Genomic DNA, 20,504 nt, shown 5'->3' on the forward strand with positions numbered 1-20,504 from the left:
GAATAGTAGTTTTTTTGTCAGTTCCTTGTAACTTGTATTCAATGAAGCGTAACGCATCATAACAAAGGTTGAGATCAGCTGATTTGCAGATTTTTATGCAGGTTGTTGAAAATCTGGAAGTTATAAACGCGAAAGTCGAACTGGTTATACTTTATAGCCGATTATGTTAGACCTACAAGTGGCACCAGAGCGATCTGTGGGCAACGAACAATGGGAATTTGTTCTTGGTAAGCTTTTCATTTGTACTTCTTTTATAACAACTGCTTTTGTTTCCTTTTTTACTAATGCCTTATAATAATTTCCAGGAATGCCACTTTATCAGGCTGTTCAAATACTCCAGAAACACTGCCGTGTTATAAAAGAAGTCCATGTAGTGTATAATGACAAAAATCCATTTGCTAAGGATATTGCTTTAAATTTGATTCACGATGGAATTCGACTTCTGTTTGATGCTGAAAATCAAAGATTAAAAATAATTGAGGTTTGTTAAATTATTAACAGTAAATGTATTTAGTATAAATATTGTGTGTTTTTTGTGTATTACACTAAATACAGGTTTGTGATATGAACAAAGTCAAGTTGAAGTACTGCAGTGTTTACTTCAACTCTCCTCAAGTTCCCCCTACTATTCAACAAATTGATCAATCATTCGGAGCAACACACCCTGCTCAATTTGATGAAAAGCATCACATGTTTGTGCTCACTTTTCGTGGCATAACTTTTATATTTCCAATAGACCAACAATATGAGGTCAGTGTGTGTGTGCTGGAATGCTTTAAAAGCCTAAAATATACAATTTGTTTAACTTGTTTTAAATTATCAAATTGCCTCTGTCTCTGTTTTTGACTTGCGTGGTAAGAAGTTTAAACAAATTGAAATCTTCAGGTCACCAGTGGGTTTTCACTTCGAAGTTTGCCCCATGCACCATCTCCAACGGTTTCAAAAATGTGTATATACACTGGAAATCATTTACACGAAACCAAGTATGAATTGTATCATATCTCTCACAAACTTGCACAAACTGTACTGTTGCATGTTTTTTATAGGGCCCCACCAATGCCACCATCATGCTACCATGGTAACCTTTATTCTGATACAACTGAAGTAATCTTGAGTCAGGGTAGATGTGTTGGCCTTAAGCTTGAACTTGTATCTGGAGGTCAGTTGGCAACATGTTTTATGAGTAATGTTTGCTACTTGGTTTAATCTGAATTGGTCCTTACAGGTGTAAGTCATGTTACTGATTTAAAATTGGATACATTCCACAGATGCATTCATTTCCAAGACAATGTTGAGGTAAAATGAATTAAAAAACAAAAACATAATTTCACATCATGAAATCTTCTTATTTTTGTGTTGAATTGCAGGATATCTTAACTAAAATTGGTAGTCCCTGCCAAACATTTTTCAAAACAGAGGACAAAATGAGAATCCACTCTGCAGGGCCACACAAACTTTCACCTACTCATCACTCTGATTATTTCTACAACTATTTTACTCTTGGCATGGTATTGTTTTTTCAACTTTTTATAGGCTTAATTGGTAACAACAAGTTTCTTTGTTTTCAGGATATCTTATTTGATGGAAACACGCATAATGCTAAGAAGTTTATTCTTCATGCTAACCATCCTGGACACTATAATTTCAACATGTAAGTGCAGTTGTTGATAGAAAGCGTTAAGAAGCGTTGTGAAGCAGTGAACTCAAATAAGAGTTGCTAAAAATATGTTTGGTGCCCACAATTTTTCTATTTGTTACAGATATTATAGGTGCAATTTCAAAGTGCAGCTCACTGGAGGTAAGTGTTTAATAATAAACCTTTGTTGTTTGTGCATTAACTTTTTTATTTACAAACCAGAGAGCGGACCCATAGTTGTCACCCCAACAATGAAATGGAGTGATGTGACCAAAGCATTAGGTGGAGCTGGGGTTGTTGCAGAGCCTGTTGTGTTGAATCGAGCCTCATCGACAAACACAACAAACCCCTTTGGCTTCACATATTGCTATGCCATACAGAACATGATTTTTGAGGTAAATGAAAGTACATAAATAGCAATGAAATCTTGTCACGTTAATTAAGTGCCTGATTTCATTGAACCTTGCTTTTGTTTAAGGTGATGAATAATGACTACATTGCATCTGTTACATTGTATCAACAAAACAAAAAGACTGTCAGTGAGGAAAGATGAAAGCAGCTTTTCTAACTTGGTCCAAGAATATTTTGGAAAAAAAACTAAATGCATTTGATTTCCTCCAAAGTTCTATGTTAGTTCAGTGAACAAAAAATGCTGGTCCTTAACTGTCAGTGTTTTTCCTCCTAATGATCCCAACTGAGTACTGCCAACCTGTCCAGAGTCAAAGGCATTATTTTGTGTTTATGGTTGTACTATTTCTGTTACTCTTTGTTAAGTTGTATCATGAATAATGGCACTTTGAAAGGTTTGGGGAATTTACTTTTTCTGAACTTACACAAAAAGGGTTGGACAGCAACGATTTTCAGATGCAGACCTCTATTACAAATATCAATCAGAGTTTGTTTTATTTTTTGCACTAAATGTATCATGTGAATACAAAACTGTGGAGATACATGAATATGTAACCTTGTTGTTGAACCTAAAATACTCTCTTGAGCTGATCTATTTGGATGGATATAATTTATTTCCATATACAATTCAACAAAAAACATGTCGCATATGAAATTATCAAAATCGTGAGATTAGGCAAATCACTCAGACATCTATGAACAGATAACACCTACTGTAAGTACATAATACAAGATTCGGTCATATATATGAAAATACTTGTAGAGCCCAACTGCATTTTTTTAAATCTGAACTTCGAAAAATTGTGTCACAGTTCAAAATTTGTTAGCGAATTATACAGTACCACTCAGTAGTGAATAACTACTACCATGCATGGCAAGCATGTCTTCACTGTTTCTAGTTTCAATATCCCTAAACAAAAATACAAGCGCAGATCGGTGCAAATAAAAGCCACAACAAAAAAGTGCATAGTTGACTGCACACAATAATACAGGTTTGCTAAATGTTTCCCTGGAATTTACAGCATATTCAGTAACAACCATTGGTCAAAATATAAAAATATTATGCAACAATCTCCACAATTGAACACTATGCTTCCAGTCTAGTAACCGTCCATATTAAAGTATTTTACTAAACTATACTTAATATAAATCATGGAATGTTCTACAGTATAATAAGGTTTTGAAAGACCACACCACAAAACTATTACACATAATTATATCCAAAGCAAAATACAGAGAAACTGCACATTATCTTTATGGCTCTTAAAACATGTTGAACATTGGGATACAAGTCTTCACTGAAGAAAAACGTTTACAAGCACCAGAACTACTTTTTCCAACGAAACATAGTTGGGCTAGGAGGAGCTTTAAACTTAATTTGGTCCCATGTGGTTAGTATCTTTTTGCGAGCATCATCAGCACCAGATGTTACAACTTGGCCTAGCGGCAAACCTCCAATGCTGCCAGAGCCACGATGGAACATTCTCGGGCTATAATAAGTATACAAAAAAGTTAGAAATATATGAGTTTAGATGCATCCAAATTATTTTTGTGACTATTTAAATACCCAAGAACAGCAACAACAACAGCATGCAAAATCTATAAATAATAGGTTATTTGTAACTAAATCAAGGGTACCCAATATTTTTACACATGTACCCAGACTCTAAAATTACACTCCAGTAAATATACTGACAACTTTAATACAAAGTTACCACTTGAATTTAGTGCATAATCAAAACATACACATTGAGTTGGAAAACAAAACTTGAATGACAAACTTAAAACTTGGTGCTGTACAAATTCATATTACATATACTTACAACATCAAGTGCAATCTTCATGAAATAGCAAGACTTAAAAGAGCCTCGTAAATTTTTTCTTGGTTTGTTTATGGCTTGCAGAATCAACACTGCATGCAAGTGGACGACAACATAAGTACAAGGACAACAACAAACATGAAATAATTTACAGATGTGTTAATTACCTGCCCTCAGAAACAATGCTACCCCTTTCAAGTTTTTGTTCCACCTCATTAAGCAATGATGACACTTCATTCTGGACAACAAAACGTGTTGTTTGTTGCGATATATACAGATATGTAAAACTGCAAACTTACAGAACGTTCTGGATGCATGGTTTCAATATCCAAAAGCAGACACTTAAGAGCTGGTAAGAATGATCCATGCAGCAAATTTGTTGGTATGACTTTGATCGTGAAGTCAAGTACAATATATTTTAAAGTGATATAAATATAACAGACAATTTGCCAACTTCTACACATTAATTGTGCAAGTTACCTGATTAATACCTACCATGCACCAAAAACGTTTACCAAAAAGAGAAACAAGTGTAAATCTTCCTTGATTTGTTTAAATTGTTTTTACTTAAAAATAACAAAAGCCGACAACCTAAAGCATGTATTTGAAAGGATACAGCAGCATGAAAGGTTGGTGTATGTCTCAAGCAGCAAAAGGGCAATTTCAGATCGTTTTGAGCGATCTTTCTGCTGGCTGTTGCTGGCTGCAATTACCACAAGATGGGGCAAGAGAACTGTAGGACAACAAACAAAATTTCAAATTATTCCTTTAACATTTAAAAACAAACAATGTTTGTCTTACATTCATCCCTGAATTTGGGATGAGCAGTTGGGGCAATTTTACAAGCAGTTGTTACAAGTTGAAGTTGCACCGAGTGCAATCCAAGCAGTGTGCCGTCATGTGAGTGCTCATGGTAACCACTGGTACTTGCTGATACTACATCAATCATTTGGGTTATGACACGCTCAACAGCATCGGCTGTTACTGAAGGATTTTCAACCACTGATGCAAAAGCAGGAATTGTTGCCACTCGAACTTCTCTGTAAATTCAAAATTATATTTTTATTTTTTACCAAAGCTAGTTCAAACTTCAAATATCAGCATTTTTAACCATGTGCAAATAAATGTAGTTTTTTTTTCAGCTAAAATAAATATACAACCAGCTATTATCAATTTACAGTTTATTCAAAGGCATAGATTAACTAACATGGTTTCATCTGTTGACAATGTAATAAGTGCTGGTAGTATCCGCGATGACAAAACATGAGCTTTTACATCAGCAGTTGTCATCACAATGCTAAGTTGTGCCGAAGCTGCTCTTACAAGAGGTGACTCATGCATCACCCCAGACCACAACACTTGCACAATGGCATCGTGATGTTGAGGATTTGATCTAAAACAAAAAAATAAATCTTAAAACATCATTGGATATTTTTTGGAATTTTGAATAAACCGTGGTAAAAAAATCTAAAAAAACAACACAGAATTTGGAAGATTCAAACTTAGAATGGAAACTTACAGGAAAACTCATATTTTGTATTACAGGTTCATTAAATAAGGTTTTTGGTAAGTAATTCACTCTAAGACATAAAAGGGAACTCAATTATCGTCGACAATTTCTTATGATGAATAATGCTTATTGAAGAAAGCTGGGTGTATTGACGTCAAATTACATCACAAGGTGCATGACAAATTCTTAGTTTGTTCATTATGTCTGAACTTTGCTTGACAGGAGGAAAGGAAGGATTGAAATGGAATGGATTATTCACACACACAGGGCTACCAAAATACTCCTGATCTTATCATCAGAACAAAGGTAGCAGTACTTTTGGTTCTTATCAAGCCATTAGCTAAAGGCAAATGCCCAAAAGTCTTTTGAATAGGGAATTTATTGCAGAAAATTATGATTTTTGGATATTGTGCAGTGTAATTTTCACCAATTTATTTTCCGTTAGTAAGCTGTACAGGTTGAGAATGTCTGGAATAAAATTTAGTGTTCTTATCCTGGTAAATCTTCTACACTGCACAATATTTATAAGTGCTTGTCCAAGCAAATGTGTCTGTGCTGGGCAACTTGTTAACTGCAATAATGCTGACTTATTTGATATTCCTAGCAATGTACCAAGGGATACCAAAGGCTTCACAATGGCATTCAACAAGTAAGTCTATAGCAGGGATGGGCAACCTGCGGCCTGCGGCCCTTCATTAAAGCTTGTGCGGCCCACAGTGACGCTTGGATTTTACTGGCAAAGTACTGGCAAACGAGTCCAATTATTACATATTTTTGAGCGGATTAATGCGTCTGATGCTAGGTTTCAGCGATCTGGCAAAATGTGGCTAGAATCAAATACAAATTATACTTGTAGTTAAGTTTTTTTGGTACGAAACAAAGCAAAATCACTTTGTGTGATGAACATGTGTGGCCCTCGATCCAATTTTGACATTTATAATTGGCCCTACAGTAACAAAGGTTGCCCACCCCTGGTCTATAGCATGACTCCCTCTATAAAAAGTTATGCTAACTTTGTTTGCGATTAAGTGCTTATTTCTTTGGTTCGCTGTGATAAAGTTTTCACATTATAGTTGAAATTTTTCCAAACCTAAGTTGACATATTGCATATTTGCAGAATAACTAGACTGGAAATCACCAATGGAGAATATGTGGCATCAATATTAAACTCAGGAGATTGTGAAAACAGTCCCTTTATGAGCATTACAAGTATTGATCTTTCAAATAACGTGATCAGTGAAATACACAGCATGCTGTTATTTCTTGCTTGTCACCTAGAAGATCTTACTTTGGACAACAACTGGATTACAGAATTAGTCAGTCCACAAAATGATACTTTTGGACCATTTGAAATGCTACACTCACTGCGACGGCTTTCCCTACACAACAATCGAATATTTCATGAGTTGAGAGGGATGAATTTCAAGTCTTTGACCTTATTGAAAAAACTCGATCTCAGCATGAATATGATTCCTTCAGTGGCTAACAGTGCATTCACAAATACTCCACACCTTACAAAGATAAACCTGAGTCACAATAGAATATCATTTTTGGAGTCTGGCTGCTTTAATAATCTATTGCTGCTTAAAACTTTGGACCTCTCCCACAACAATTTGCAAGTCTTGAGCACAAGTGTATATAACAACCAGCTTTCTGGACTGGGTAGAGTCAATGTATTGGATTTTTCACACAATAAGATACACAAAATGGATGACAACCTGCTTATTAACATGGTGTATTTGCAGTTAGTGAATATATCCCATAACAGAGTAACCACTCCACAAGCGTTTGTCAGTAATGCTTCATTTGTTGTCGATACCCGAAACAATCCAGGTAACTCATCATGTCCAGCATGGAAAAGTCTTGTATTGGAACAAAGCAGAGCAAGACTGGTCTGCCAAGAGGTGGAAGGTCATTATGTGGCAAAGGTTATAGGTCAGGCTGGTACCATGTGCACAGTAAGCAGCGAGTGTACATGCACAAGTTTGCATGACTTAAAAGTTCTCTGTGGCTTTGCGGAAGAAGAAAACCACATTTCAATTCAAACCATAGTCATTATAACTGTTGTTTCTGCAATTGTTCTTATCGGCTTAATCCTTACAATCATTATGATATATAGAGTAAAAAGAATGCGAGGGATGGATTTGCAAAAAAAAATGAGGAATGAAAACAACCAGCAAAGTCAAGGCTCAGGAGTTTCTGAATGGAGGAGGCAAACCTTACGGCGCATACGACGGCCAATTCAGAGAAGCGTCCATGCACCACCTATCAGCAATGTTGAGAGTCTGTCTATTCGACACATCTACTACAGTATAAAGTATGATGAAGAACAAAACAGCTATTCTTCCGCCCAAACCAATGAACGAATCTACAGTGAGATTAAGCAGGTTTTGAGAGGGGAAAGCCAGTATGGACACAGAAGCATAACTGAAAAAGATGAATATATAGAAGTTCAGGACATATCGACACACACAAGTTCACCACAAAGTGAAGCTACTTTAGGTGCAGATGATTTTGTGATAAGAGGACAATATTGCATTCCTTTGGGTCAAACAGTGACCAAATCACCAGTTTTGGAAAAATCAAGTCCCAGTGTGGCAAAACCTGTATTAAGTGATACAACACCCAATTCAAGTGGTACTGTTCCCCGACCTCATTTTTTGCCTTTGATGCCTACTACTTTTCGCCAAAAAACAGGCAATAGTGTTTATGAGCAGCCAATGGCACACAATCGAGCATCGTATTTTGAAATAAGTCCTTAATCCTTTTATTAAGTTTATGCTCTGAACTGAATTGGTTTACAAAGTGAATGTAGAAGCATTCTTTAGACTTTTGTCGCCTTCAACTTCTTCATTTATGAGCCGCAGTACAAATGTTCAGCTCGATAAATTTTTCAATTCACAATATTTAACCCTTATACTTAGTCTTCCAAAGTTTCCAACAACTTGGTTGAAGACATGTTAGTGAATGTATTTCTTTTTTTGCCTTCATACAGTTCTGTTGTCCTATCGTTTAGCCATACTGATTTGATTAATGTTAAAATATATATTGTTTGTTTCCTTTTATTTTGTGTGTATTTGTGAGCCTGCAAAAACTTCTTTTGATATTTTTGTGAAGTACCTTTGTTTGCATTTTCCCTCATGTCAATGTGTTTATACCTTACCTTTTAGAAAAATATGTTTCTCACATGGTGACATAACTAAGAAACGATTTTCTTTTCTTCAGTTACCATTAAACATAAAGGTAAAAAAGTTTACAAACTGTACTGTATATAAACTGTACATAAATTGTCCCACTTCTGGTATATTGTTTCTAACATGAAAACCTTATTATTATGACATTCTGTTTTGGGCATTTCACTCCAAATTTGGCAAGCGTAAATATATTCTTCTCTGAATTTTTCGACAGTTTGAAAGAAATGCAGAAAAATTAGGTTCACAGTTCTAGTAGATTACAAAAAAGTGGTGATATTTGAAAATTTTTGCTCACCTTAATGAAGTCAATGTTGATAACATAGCTGTCATTGAAAGCTCCGATTTTGACAAGGATACAATGGATTGTAACAAAAACTCATTCAATGTTGGCACTGACTGTACCAAAATCATAAACAAACATTAAAGGCCGAATATTTATTCAATCTTGAGTAAGATATGTTGTACTTACTTCACTATTTAGAGATGAAATAGTTGCTACATAAACTGGCAATACACATGTAGTATGGTTTTCTGGACACTCTTCCAGAAATGAGACGAACCTTTTCCATACCTTAGTTGACATCAATAGTAAATTAAAGTGATGAAGCATCTGCTTAAACCGTTTAAAATATTGACTGTACCTTGTTTTCATAGAAAATACTTCCAAAAATATTTTGAAAACTTAAAATGAAATCACACAAACATTTGACAATTGGTTGTGAAGAAGGATCAGCAAATTTGCAAATCTTTAAAAATCTTGGAATGCTGAAAAGTATCAGTAAAAAGTTAAGACTATTTTTTCAAACATTTCTATACATAGCAAGTGATCTTTACAGTCATTTTTTCTCACAATGTGCAGATGAAGAAGTAGTTAATGGGTAAAGTAACTAGAATAGTGGTTTTCCTATATATTGCCAGTTTATATATACTACATCATATTTAACGATGTATCACATATACCATTTACTATATTTATAATAGATATATATTTGGCACCTACATTTCATTGGGTCCCTATCTTTTTTCTGGCACTTTATACCATAATTGTTTCGGCAAGCATAATCTAATGCAGTGGTTCTTAACCTTTTTATAACGGCCGAACCCCTACGATATTCTTCAGCCTTTGATCGAACCCCAAAGTTACATCCTATGTTTTTAACCCATTTTGTTTGGTGGATCATAATTAGTTTTTGTTCAAACGTAGTGGCAACAGTTATTGTTTGTCATTTTATTAAATTCTGACTTCATAATACAAGCAACTTGTTTCATGATTGCTTTAATTCCGGCAATTTTTAGTTTTTACCAAAATGAAGCATTGTATTTTTAGCATCTGTACACAAACATGAAAAAGATGAAGTAATAAGTTTTTGCTGCCAACAAAATTTCGTTGCTTTCTGCTTACGAACAATGGGAACAATGCTCTTTGTTACGTCAAAAAAAGAAAATAAAACCTTAGTGCAGGGGTGCACAACCATTTTGCTAGGACGGCCGCATCACAGATTCTTATTTCACCGACGGCCGCCATTTACCTGCTTATTTTTGTTTCAAAATACTTGGTTTATATCATGTATTTACCATCTCATAGCGCCCAAAAAGCCCAGATTAATTTCTAGCTCGGTGCACAGATTGAGCTGCACAGCGAGGAGATCAGTCTTAAATGTTTATGATGTCATAATCTATATTGTGATGCTTGTGGTACCTGTTTTGTTCGCATTGTTGGCACACAATAGGCGTACAAAAAGTCTGACACATATGGTTATTAGGCTGGTAATACTCTTTTTAGTACCACAAAAACTGTTTAGAGCAGTTTAAAACACCCCTGCCTAAGTTTAACCTTCCAGTGTTTTGAAATTGAGCAAATACAAATTGCCGTTTTTAGCAACTATAGACCCTAAAGTTTGACAAAAACGAGTATTTGTATTGTACTTCAAAAAGAACTACGTCGAACCCCTGATTCGGCGTTGCCGAACCCCGGTTAAGAACCACTGATCTAATGGGTCCCCAAACATGTGCATATGCAATTTGGTAACAGTAAAAATAGGGCACAATCATTGTTAAACTGGAATAATGGTTTGCCTATTTTTTCCATTTTACAGAAACTGTGCCATATTTACGCACCATTCATTATAATTGTAAGGGATATATATTTGATGGATACATTCAGTATGGTACCAATACTTTTGTGGCCTGTTATAACATCATTGTTTTGCAAGCAAAAACCAATGGGTCCCCACAAACACATATATTTTGAATTTGTAACAGGATGAATGGCGCATGCATATGCTAGGTAAGAATTTGAATTGCACAGATGACATTTGTCGTGTTAAAGAAATATTTATAAACTTTTGTTTTGTAACAGTCACAGCCCTTTGTTTGTTGAATTATGATTTTTAATCCGCACAGCGTTCCCTGGTGCCGTTAAGTTTCCACATACCAACAATACGATTGCTTAGCTGGACTTTTTATGTCCAAAACCTGTTCTGAAACAGTTTTATTAACGCTTTCAGTTCAAGAAGTCACGTTACACAGGTGTAACAAATCGTGCTGCGTTGTCGCTCTGCGTTTCGAAACACGAATAAGTTGACCTACATTAACGTTTACAGCGCAATATAACTAACATCGCAACATCTTAATTCCAACCAGTGAGAAAATGGTCAAGTGACGACTGCGTTCATGCGTGAAGCAGAGGCATTTTTTCCATGCGCCACAATTGTCAATCACTCCCATTGCGTCAGCTGTGCACTGAGTGACAGGCAAATACGGTCATGACGCCATACACATCGCCTGTTTGTTGATCAAAACGACGTCATACACACACCCCTTTTTGTTGATCAAAACGTGGGAACAAATCCGAGTTAAAAATTTCACGTTTTGGGGGCTGTGGGTGAACCGAGGGATCAAATGGGGTCAAAATTCACATGGACCATCTTTAGACCAATATCTATAATGTGTGTAAATTTAAAAAAGTTTGAACCATTTTTTGTTGACCAAAACGTGGGAACAAATCCGCATTAAAAATTTCACGTTTTAGGGGGCTGTGGGTAAACCGAGGAATCAAATGGGGTCAAAATTCTCATGGACCATCTTTAAACCAATATCTATAATGTGTGTAAATTTGAAAAAGTTTGAACCATTCTTTGTTGACCAAAACGTGGGAACAAATCCGCGTTAGACGGAAAAAAAGAAAAAAAAATATCGACAAAAACAATATGGGTCCCCTTCAGGGAAGGGGACCCATAATTTGCTTTCAAACACAAGAAAAATGTCCTTACAATTGGTTTACAGTCCATGACAGCAGTTCATATCCCTCCAATTTAGCATCATTTTCAACAAGTTGATCAAATGACTGTATCAACTTATTGCACTTTGTTTCATCACCAACAATAGTACGGGGGTCATTGAGTTCATGTTTGAAAGGTGGAAGTTCATGCACTGAGGCAGATGTTTCTGCAAAATAGGTTGTTTAAGTTTTTTTTTTTAACAATTGACTAAAAATTAAGTTCAGATAAAAGAAGTAACTGCAGTACCTATGCTAGGGTTGTCATTTGCTTCTTGTATTTCCAAAAGAACGGCTGAGTACAGATAGGATAACAAGTTATACACTGGGACGAATTCTTCTTCAGCAATTGATGCATAAGCATAAGTATCTTTTTGATTCTGAAAATTATAAAATAAATTTGAAAAACTCGATTCATGTCACACAGCAAAGGAAAAATAATCTTACATGATCGTTTAGAGCATTTTCAAGGTCAGACAAAAGTTGGTCATAAAGATGTGAATGTAAAGTACAGCGATTGATAGACCACAGTGCGACAGCAGGTAAGTACGTGGAAACAGCAATTTCTCTCACAGTGGAGCTTTTATCTCTGAGAAAAGACCTCATCAGTTGAAAAGCCTGCAAAAAGAAGAGATGTACATTTGCTTAATTTTTCTCTGCAACACTTTCAGAAATTTTTCGACTGTACCTGTTTGTATTTGTCGTCATCATCTTGAAGGGAATGAATAAGAGCAAGAGATTTCACAACTGAACATCTCACAGCATCCATCTTTTCCTCTTGCTCAATTTGCTGCAGTATGGATACAAGCAGGGATCCTCTCATTTCAGCCTGTCACAACCCAAACAACACAATTTAGCACAGAAAAAATAATTGAACCTGTATATCAGAGATTGCTATTTGTGCTGAAAATAAGCATGATGAGTTACAAACAATAAGTCAAACGTTTTACTCTATGGCAGGGGTGCCCAACCCGTCGATCGCGATCGACTGGTCGATCTCGGACTGATCCCAAGTCGATCGCGAGGGTTGCAGAAAATTATTTAAAATAGTTGCTTTGTAACGCGTTGCTGTACATAGATGACTTTATTGTGTGAATTAATCATAAGGATATGTTAATAAGCTCATAAGTAGGCGCTTTGTTACGTTACAAAAGTAATAGTTGCAGTAGTAATTGTTATTTTGTTCTGGTACTCGCTATGTCTTTGCTAATTTGTATTGGAATGGTAGATCTCGAGAGTTGAACTACCTCAAAAGTCGATCGCGAGTGAAAAAAGGTTGGGCACCCCTGCTCTATGGTAATGTTTATGTATGTTATTGATAAAGAGGCAAAAGCACAGAAAAACAAAAATCATAAATAAACTGCATATTTGAAGCAAAATTATAATTCAAAACAACTTGTCTCCACCTACTCGTAAATATGGGGCAATAGCGCCACAAGCTTCTGCTACAAGTTGACGACGTTCAGGATATTTGTGACCAATTTGCTCCCAGCATTGTGGAAGTAATTCCTCTTCTGATCGACTTTCACCAATATGTTTTGCATATGCCACACAACCAAGCAGGATCATCTGCCTGTAGTAAAAAACAGATGGTTTACAAAATTTTCAAGACAGAAATGAATTGGTGTCAATAAAAAGTGAAGATGTGGGGCTGTTGGACCAAACACTAAAACTATTTTTTGCAAAGTAAAATATACACAATATATTAATCTGCACTCAAAATTATTTGAATTGCAGAGGTGGGTTTTTACAGTTAGGCACAGTCAGCAATAAAGCTAACTCTGGGTCATGAACTTTGGCATGTTATTTTTTGATCACATTTTAGTGAATTGCTGGGTCAACAGAGGTCAAACTTAGGAGGGCAAACATGTGAAATCAAGGCATTAGAAAAAAGGGAATTTAAATACACAGAAAAACAATACAATTCTCAATATCAGAAAATGAAAACTTTTGACAACTGCCAGCACGTTAAAATACTTTAAACCATTTTTGGACAAACATGTGGAACAAAATGGCATAACATAAAATATATATATATACATATAAATGGCATAACAAAAAACATAGTAAATGCATTTTTATTTAAATGGCATAACAAAAAAACATAATAAATGCATACCTATTTTTAAGCAAACCAGTACATATACACGTATATTGCCATTTGGCAATAAGTCAAACATACATATACTTTGACAGTAATGCCTTAAGGGCTGCAAAAGGTCATATTGATTTTAGGGTTTAAGTGAAACTGTTAAGGAAGAAGCTTAACAATGGGAAAATCAATAAAGATTTAATGGATTGGGGTCAATCTAGGAACCACCAAGAGACTTTCTAACTAGACTATAGGGATGTATTACAAATAGAGCACATGCTTTTGAACAAAGTATACACAAAGAAAAGCTATAACTCATGCTTGCATGCTAACCTCTACAAAAGCATTAACAAAGCAAGTTACAAACATAATAAAACAAGAACAAAACTTCAACTAACCTTTCAGTTTCATCTGGCTTTTTGATCAGATTAAACAGTATGTTTACCAGCTCATTACGAGTTGAAATTTCAGGGTGCAATGCTGCTGCACTAAGTAGGAGTGGAATCAGCTGATCCCGTTTAGCCAGAAGCACTGTTGGTACAATATGGGGCAGACATTTGGTCAGAAGACTGGTCAGTTGCTCTGGTGTTTTACAAACATTCAGAATCTGTAAATAATGTAAATATAGGCATGGTCTGTAATGCAATTAGTATAATTCAAAGACATTGTCGAACCTCTTCTTTAAGCCAGGAATTTTCCACATTTGATTGGACTTTCGAATACAAGGCATTCCAGAATGGAGTAGTTAATTGACTGTAAAAAAAATCAATCTGGTCATACTAATTTGACATTATGAAAACATAATTTAAATTGAAAAAAAAACGATAAAGAGTAAATACTAACCCATTTCTAAGCTGGATAGTTTCAGGAGTAATAGTATCAGAGTTTTGGGTAGTTTTGGTGGCAGAGCCATCAATAATATCCTCAGTGACTAATTGTTTGTTTTCGATAATTTCTGTTGGGGAAGTTGTAATGTTGCCATCAACATTAGTACAGTCATTTATCACCTCAACAGCTTGCATTGATTGTAGCCTCACAATTTCTTCACAAGCAAATTTGGCTTCTCTGAAAATTAGATACCCAACACTTTAGACATTACTTAATAGTTCAAGCAAGTAACAAATATACCTTTTACAATTTTCCAATTCTTTCTGTAAGTCAAGGTTTTCCTTTTCAAAACACATCACCTGTTTTTGAAGTGTTTCTACAGTGGAATTTAGATCAGCAACTTCAACCTAAAAAGAAATCACAATTTCAGTTATGCCACTGCAATATTGTAGTTGCTTATACACTAAAACCCACTAAATAAAGTTTTGTACATGACTAGAAATTTTCGATTTAAATCTTTCTTGACAGAAAAAATTCCTTAAAACTGGTCAATAACACAGAAAAACATAGCAAATTCATAAATTCAGGTGCTTACTGATGAATTGGTTTCCATCTCCTCTGTCATAGTTCCAACTTGTTTCAACTGTGCCGATGGTATAACATGGTTGTTAAAGTCACGGTAGAGATTCAACAGACCTGGTGGCTTCGCAGTATTCAAACCCACATCATGCCAATCTTCAAAATCCTTCAACAACAAAAATTAAAAATCATATCTGTGCATCTGATCATTTTTAATGGTCTACTTTTTACCTGTTCCTCATTTTCATCAGCAAAAGTTATTGCAGAAAGTTTGTATTGGTGGTCAGTTAAATATTCATTAACCAGATGATTGATGGCCCTAATCTCCAATGGTTTTGCTTCCTCAGTCTCAACCTCCCATCCATTGCCCAATTCTATCTGACCATTGGATATTGCTTCGTCAGTAATGTTTTGAAGGCACGAGGCTTCTTGCTCTAAAATAAAATATTTTCCTATTGTTGATGTTGCAAGCCATACAAATCAGTATGTCACCTGCTGTGTTGGTAAGGTTTGCTCGAAGTGACTTAATGGTATCTTTGGCCTTGCGAAGTTCAAACTCCAGAACTAAATAAAAAAACATACTTTAAACACTTACAAAAAATACCTCCAAATATATATTCAAACACATTTAAGGTTTCAATCAAAAACAGAATGGAAAGATAGCTTGGGAATACAGAATACATTTTAGTCTTAGGTTATGGCTTTCATTAAATTAAGCCCAGGTGCAGTGTTCTTATGGTTTTGCTTGATGTAACAGATTTGGGACATTTTTTATGCAAGGGAAATTAAAAAATAAACTTACCAGCAATACGTTCATCTACCTGTTGTCCATCATCGGAAAATCTTGTTATATCAAGTGAATCGAATGTACTGCAGCTACTGGTGCGATCTGTATTAAACAATTGTTCAATCCAGTAAATACTCAAAATATATATATATTAAACAAAAAAACATAACATCCTAATATTTACAAACATATTACGTCCATGCTTCGTGCAAGTTACCAACAACATATAAAAACACTAACACAGGCCTTCTGATGTTTCTTTGCAATTAATTTGTTGCTCAAAGTTGCTTGGATTGGAAAAAAAGTTGCGTAATCTAGGTAGATCTTTTCCCCTTTCCTGCATTTCCGTATACAGCTCCAAAGCAGTCAAGACATAGTTTTTCTTCAAAAGTTGTTCTGCAAGAATGTCCACTGGAATTTCACCATCCATTTTAGCTGGTGATGATTGGTGAGCATAAACATGTTTTGGAGTTTCACTGTCACTATCATCATCAAGAAATGGATTTGAACCAGACATCTGTGTTGGTTTTAGAAAAGCTGTTGGTCAAAAAATTGTTTTGCCAGAAATGTGACCATTACATGACAGCTTATATCGCTTTAACAATCTTACACAGTCAACATAATCATGCTCTATGAATTAACCTAAATAATAACTGCACATTACTAAATATATAGAACAAGCTCAAATACAAAAGATAAAACTGCCAAATGTTTCCATGAAATCAATAGTATCATCATTTTAAAACAACCCCCAAAAATCAACAAACCTATGGGTTTTGAGTTTTGACGTTTTGTACACACACAAAATGTTTGTTCACTGCAAAAAATCAAATTTGGTGTGAAAGAAGTTTTCTATAAATTTGCAAACATGTTTCTATCATTTGATATTACTTTGTCTATTTTTAAGCAACAGTGTCAAATGTAACATAGTAAGAAAATCAACAACTACGAACAAAAAACGACAAAACACAGTTCGCACGTCTTTGTGTGCCCTGTAGGCTTTTGCTTGCATTAAACAGTGCTTTAGGTGTAAATTTACAGGTACGCTCTGAAAAATGAATTCGCAATCCTCTCAGCAGATGGAAAAGACCTGCTTAAAACGCTTTTGAACTGCAACGATTTAACAATGGAACTACAGTGGCAATATTTTTTGTATTCTTTAGTTTTGAATGCGTAAAAGTGTTCGCAACATTTACGTACCACTTGTATGGACTTACACTGACCATAACGTGCAAAAATGTTTACGTATTAACAAAAGTTTACTTATGTTAATTTTTTGATAAAATCGGAATTAAACATTAAAGATAAGTAAGCAACATATATTCAAACTTATTGATTTAATCTGAATATATCGCAACTTGCCCGGATCCGATGAGTTAAAAATAATTTTCACTCGTTTAAATCGATAAGCTTTATCTGAAAGAATTACAGGAGTCTAATAATTGTCACTTTACCAGTTCGCTTTTGTTTGTCCGATTTGCTGCACAGTGTCAGTATTCGCAGTGTTATTGTTGAAGTTTGCATGCTTTATCTGTACTTATGGTTACTACGATAAACAATTGAGCGAAACTTATGTGTTAATCATGTAATAAAATTGGAGATTCATTTATTAATATAGATATCTTTTTTTAGTTGCTCTTTCAGGAAAATTGTTGAATGCAACTTTCGCCTTTTGTGCACCTGGGCTTTATCTTTATGCAGCATTTTTTAAATTGGCTTAAAAGATTTGTATTCAAAGAATCCAAGTTATAATGTATTGAACCAGTGGTGGGATTCAAATTTTTTGTCAGCCGGTTCTATCAGAAAATTCGTATTTTTCAGCCGGTTTTGTTACAAAAAGTCAATTGACAGTGACCAGTTATGCCAACCGGTTCGCTGATCTCATAAAATTTCGTGAGACGGTTCTATAGAACCGGTGCAAACCGGCTGTTTCCCACCACTGTATTGAACCCATTAGCAGTGTATATTATAATTATGTACATTTTTATGTGTCCTTTTAAAAAAAAAAACTTTGATAGTGTATGTGTAATGGCAAAATACAAATCCACCCTTCTAGTTCTTATCTGTTATAAGGTAAAGCGGGTATAGAGCGCTGAACTAATATTGACTCTTTTTTACAGAAATTTAAGATGTCGTTTGATATGTCTGAAATGGATTATGCCGTTACAGAGGAAACCTTGCAGAATAACTCCTTTCCTACTGATGCATTTGCAATGCTGCAAAGAATTCGGCGTCTTGGGAAAATGTGTGATGTTACATTGAAGGTTGATGATACCCAGTATTCTGCCCATCGCATTGTCCTTGCTGCATCAATTCCATATTTTAACAGCATGTTTACCTCAGACATGGTGGAGGCACATAAAAATGAGATCCTAATTCAGGGAATAGAAGAACATGCCCTGGAAGCTCTAATAAATTATGCCTACACTGGAAGCATTACAGTGGACAGCAGAACAGTTCAATCCATTATGGTAGGAGCGAACTTCCTACAACTTGATGTTGTGAAGGACTTCTGTTGTGACTTCCTGAAAAAGCAACTACATCCAAACAACTGCCTTGGCATTCGGCAATTCGGTGAAATGCTCATGTGCATGCCACTTGTTGAGAAAGCTAACAGCTATCTTCATCAACACTTTGTTGAGGTGTCCAAGTCTGAGGAGTTTTTGTTGCATACAAAGGAATCTGTTATCAATATTTTGTCTCGGAATGAGCTTCATGTCAAATCAGAGGAACAAGTTTTTTATGCTGCCGCAGCTTGGGTAAAACATGATTTTGAAAATCGCTCATCTTTTATGCAGGATTTGTTGCAACAGGTGCGGTTACCATTGCTTCGTCCTGAGTTTTTAAGTGATGTTGTTCAAACTGACCAGGCTGTGAAGTGTTGCCTTAAATGCCGAGATTTAGTAGACAAAGCAAAAGATTATCATCTCATTCCCGATCGACGGTCTGAATTTCCACCCAATATTGTCCGCCCCAGATACTGCAGCGAAATTCTTGACATGATTTTTGCTGTGGGTGGTCTCACATCTGCTGGTGAAGCTCTAAACACAGTGGAAAAGTACACACCAATTGTTGGAAGATGGGAATTGGTGGCATCCATGCGCACTTGCCGAAGTCGTGTTGGTGTTGCTGTCCTAGCTGGCCAGCTGTATGCTGTTGGAGGTTATGATGGTACAAACCGCCTCAACACTGTTGAAATTTATCTTCCAGACACAGATGAGTGGTGTGATATCAAACCCATGCAGGAAAAGCGGAGTGCACTGGGTTGTGTTGCACATGATGACCAATTGTTTGTATGTGGTGGATATGACGGCATTGCCTCATTGAGCAGCTGTGAAGTGTACCGACCACACACCCAAGCATGGGACAAAGTTGCCAATATGAACAAAAGCCGAAGTGCTGCCGCTGTAGCTGTGTTTGAAAGTTCTGTATATGTTTTGGGTGGGCATGATGGTCTGTCTATTTTTAATTCGATTGAATTTTATGACCAAAAACAAGACAAATGGTGCCTTAGTGTGCCAATGCTTTCTAAACGATGCCGACATGGGGTAGCTTCACTACAAGGTCGCATGTTTGTCTTTGGTGGCTATGATGGACAGAAGTTTCTCAACTCTGTGGAAGTGTTTGACCGGGTCACCAACCAGTGGTGTTTTTTGGCACCCATGAGCCTTCGAAGAAGTCGAGTGGGAGTTGCAGTCAGCGGTGGAAAAATATACGCCCTTGGTGGATATGATGGCTGTTCAAACCTCAATTCAGTGGAAATGTATGATCCAGAGACCAACTCATGGAAGCAATCTGATCGTATGTGGGCACATGATGGAGGTGTTGGAGTTGGAGCTGTCCCATTTTCAGGCTAGACTTATAGACAATATTTGTAACAAAACATTATAGCCCATATTATTTGCAGCGTTTGGTTATTATTTACCTAAATATATACCTTTTTTACTTGTGTGCAATGTAGCATTAATTTAAAATGCTTAATTCAACTGAATCATTCATTTTATCTACCTTGTCATATCAAGTGTGTTAGAGTCTGCCATTTTTTTAAAACATCTTTGCTTTCTGTTCTATTGTTAAATAAGTGTTGTTTTGATGTTCTTGTTTAGAAAATAAACATTTTATTTTGTTTCCTTGCAATTTGGAGTCATATGGAAAACTATTGATTTACAGCGAATTGTGTTCATAAGGCAGAATTTGTAATGTGGATTGAAAAATGTGTGAACAGAACCGAATACCTACCTCTTTAAGTGAAGTTAAAAACGATGACAAATGATAAAATATTTGTAGTTTAATGTTAGAACAATGGACTGGAACCAATTTTCTAATCCATGACTCCACAACAAATGCATAGGTCTTGTTTAGGGTAGCTAACC

At 35.7% G+C, this 20,504-nt stretch overlaps 3 protein-coding genes across 7 annotated transcripts; 2 read left to right on the forward strand and 1 right to left on the reverse strand.

The window, feature by feature from the left end:
- Positions 1–48: 48 nt before the first annotated feature.
- On the forward strand, positions 49–2,592 carry LOC145222894 (phagosome assembly factor 1-like). 2 transcript variants are annotated; one of them, XM_080089132.1, is made up of 11 exons: positions 50–227; positions 306–481; positions 556–750; positions 886–983; positions 1,047–1,159; positions 1,226–1,296; positions 1,368–1,508; positions 1,569–1,651; positions 1,761–1,798; positions 1,859–2,031; positions 2,115–2,592. In XM_080089132.1, exons 1-11 carry the CDS (start codon positions 164–166, stop codon positions 2,187–2,189), a joined length of 1,227 nt encoding a protein of 408 aa, XP_079945258.1. In that variant the 5' UTR covers positions 50–163; the 3' UTR covers positions 2,190–2,592. The 2 variants fall into 2 exon arrangements, with proteins under 2 accessions (XP_079945257.1, XP_079945258.1); XM_080089131.1 differs by having other exon boundaries at positions 49–227; positions 1,761–2,031.
- Positions 2,593–2,637: 45 nt separating this feature from the next.
- LOC145222887 (RAB11-binding protein RELCH homolog) lies at positions 2,638–16,792 on the reverse strand. 4 transcript variants are annotated; one of them, XM_080089122.1, is made up of 24 exons: positions 16,372–16,792; positions 16,147–16,233; positions 15,837–15,908; positions 15,576–15,778; positions 15,361–15,510; positions 15,066–15,172; positions 14,781–15,002; positions 14,612–14,690; positions 14,336–14,544; positions 13,256–13,418; positions 12,534–12,674; positions 12,293–12,463; positions 12,096–12,225; positions 11,841–12,015; positions 9,210–9,333; positions 9,038–9,139; positions 8,864–8,964; positions 5,072–5,257; positions 4,666–4,904; positions 4,481–4,597; positions 4,164–4,252; positions 4,032–4,102; positions 3,868–3,956; positions 3,468–3,534 (listed from the first exon to the last, which is right to left on the reverse strand). In XM_080089122.1, exons 1-23 carry the CDS (start codon positions 16,646–16,648, stop codon positions 3,902–3,904), a joined length of 3,270 nt encoding a protein of 1,089 aa, XP_079945248.1. In that variant the 5' UTR covers positions 16,649–16,792; the 3' UTR covers positions 3,468–3,534; positions 3,868–3,901. The 4 variants fall into 4 exon arrangements, with proteins under 4 accessions (XP_079945247.1, XP_079945245.1, XP_079945248.1 ...); XM_080089121.1 differs by lacking the exon at positions 3,868–3,956 and having other exon boundaries at positions 2,638–3,534; positions 16,378–16,792; XM_080089119.1 differs by lacking the exon at positions 3,868–3,956 and having other exon boundaries at positions 2,638–3,534.
- A 1,438-nt stretch (positions 16,793–18,230) lies between these two features.
- Positions 18,231–20,268, forward strand: LOC145222890 (kelch-like protein 18). Its single transcript, XM_080089127.1, has one exon. It carries the CDS (start codon positions 18,261–18,263, stop codon positions 19,986–19,988), a length of 1,728 nt encoding a protein of 575 aa, XP_079945253.1. The 5' UTR covers positions 18,231–18,260; the 3' UTR covers positions 19,989–20,268.
- Positions 20,269–20,504: the final 236 nt, after the last annotated feature.

This window comes from Phallusia mammillata, chromosome 4 (genome assembly GCF_965637545.1).
Source record: "Phallusia mammillata chromosome 4, kaPhaMamm4.hap1.1, whole genome shotgun sequence".
Lineage (NCBI taxonomy): Eukaryota > Metazoa > Chordata > Ascidiacea > Phlebobranchia > Ascidiidae > Phallusia > Phallusia mammillata.

What these genes read in the sequence shown, in the direction of transcription:
- LOC145222894 (XM_080089131.1), top strand. Translation starts at nt 164, where the DNA reads ATGTTAGACCTACAAGTGGCACCAGAGCGATCTGTGGGCAACGAACAA. An exon ending in GCTTGAACTTGTATCTGGAG is followed by an intron (nt 1,160 to 1,225) that starts GTCAGTTGGCAA and finishes TGGTCCTTACAG; the next exon opens with GTGTAAGTCATGTTACTGAT. An exon ending in GGACACTATAATTTCAACAT is followed by an intron (nt 1,652 to 1,760) that starts GTAAGTGCAGTT and finishes TATTTGTTACAG; the next exon opens with ATATTATAGGTGCAATTTCA.
- LOC145222890 (XM_080089127.1), top strand. Translation starts at nt 18,261, where the DNA reads ATGTCGTTTGATATGTCTGAAATGGATTATGCCGTTACAGAGGAAACC.
- LOC145222887 (XM_080089119.1), bottom strand. Translation starts at nt 16,648, where the DNA reads ATGTCTGGTTCAAATCCATTTCTTGATGATGATAGTGACAGTGAAACT. An exon ending in CTATTGCCCCATATTTACGA is followed by an intron (nt 12,675 to 13,255) that starts GTAGGTGGAGAC and finishes GGGTTGTGACAG; the next exon opens with GCTGAAATGAGAGGATCCCT. An exon ending in GTATTTTCTATGAAAACAAG is followed by an intron (nt 9,140 to 9,209) that starts GTACAGTCAATA and finishes ATGTCAACTAAG; the next exon opens with GTATGGAAAAGGTTCGTCTC.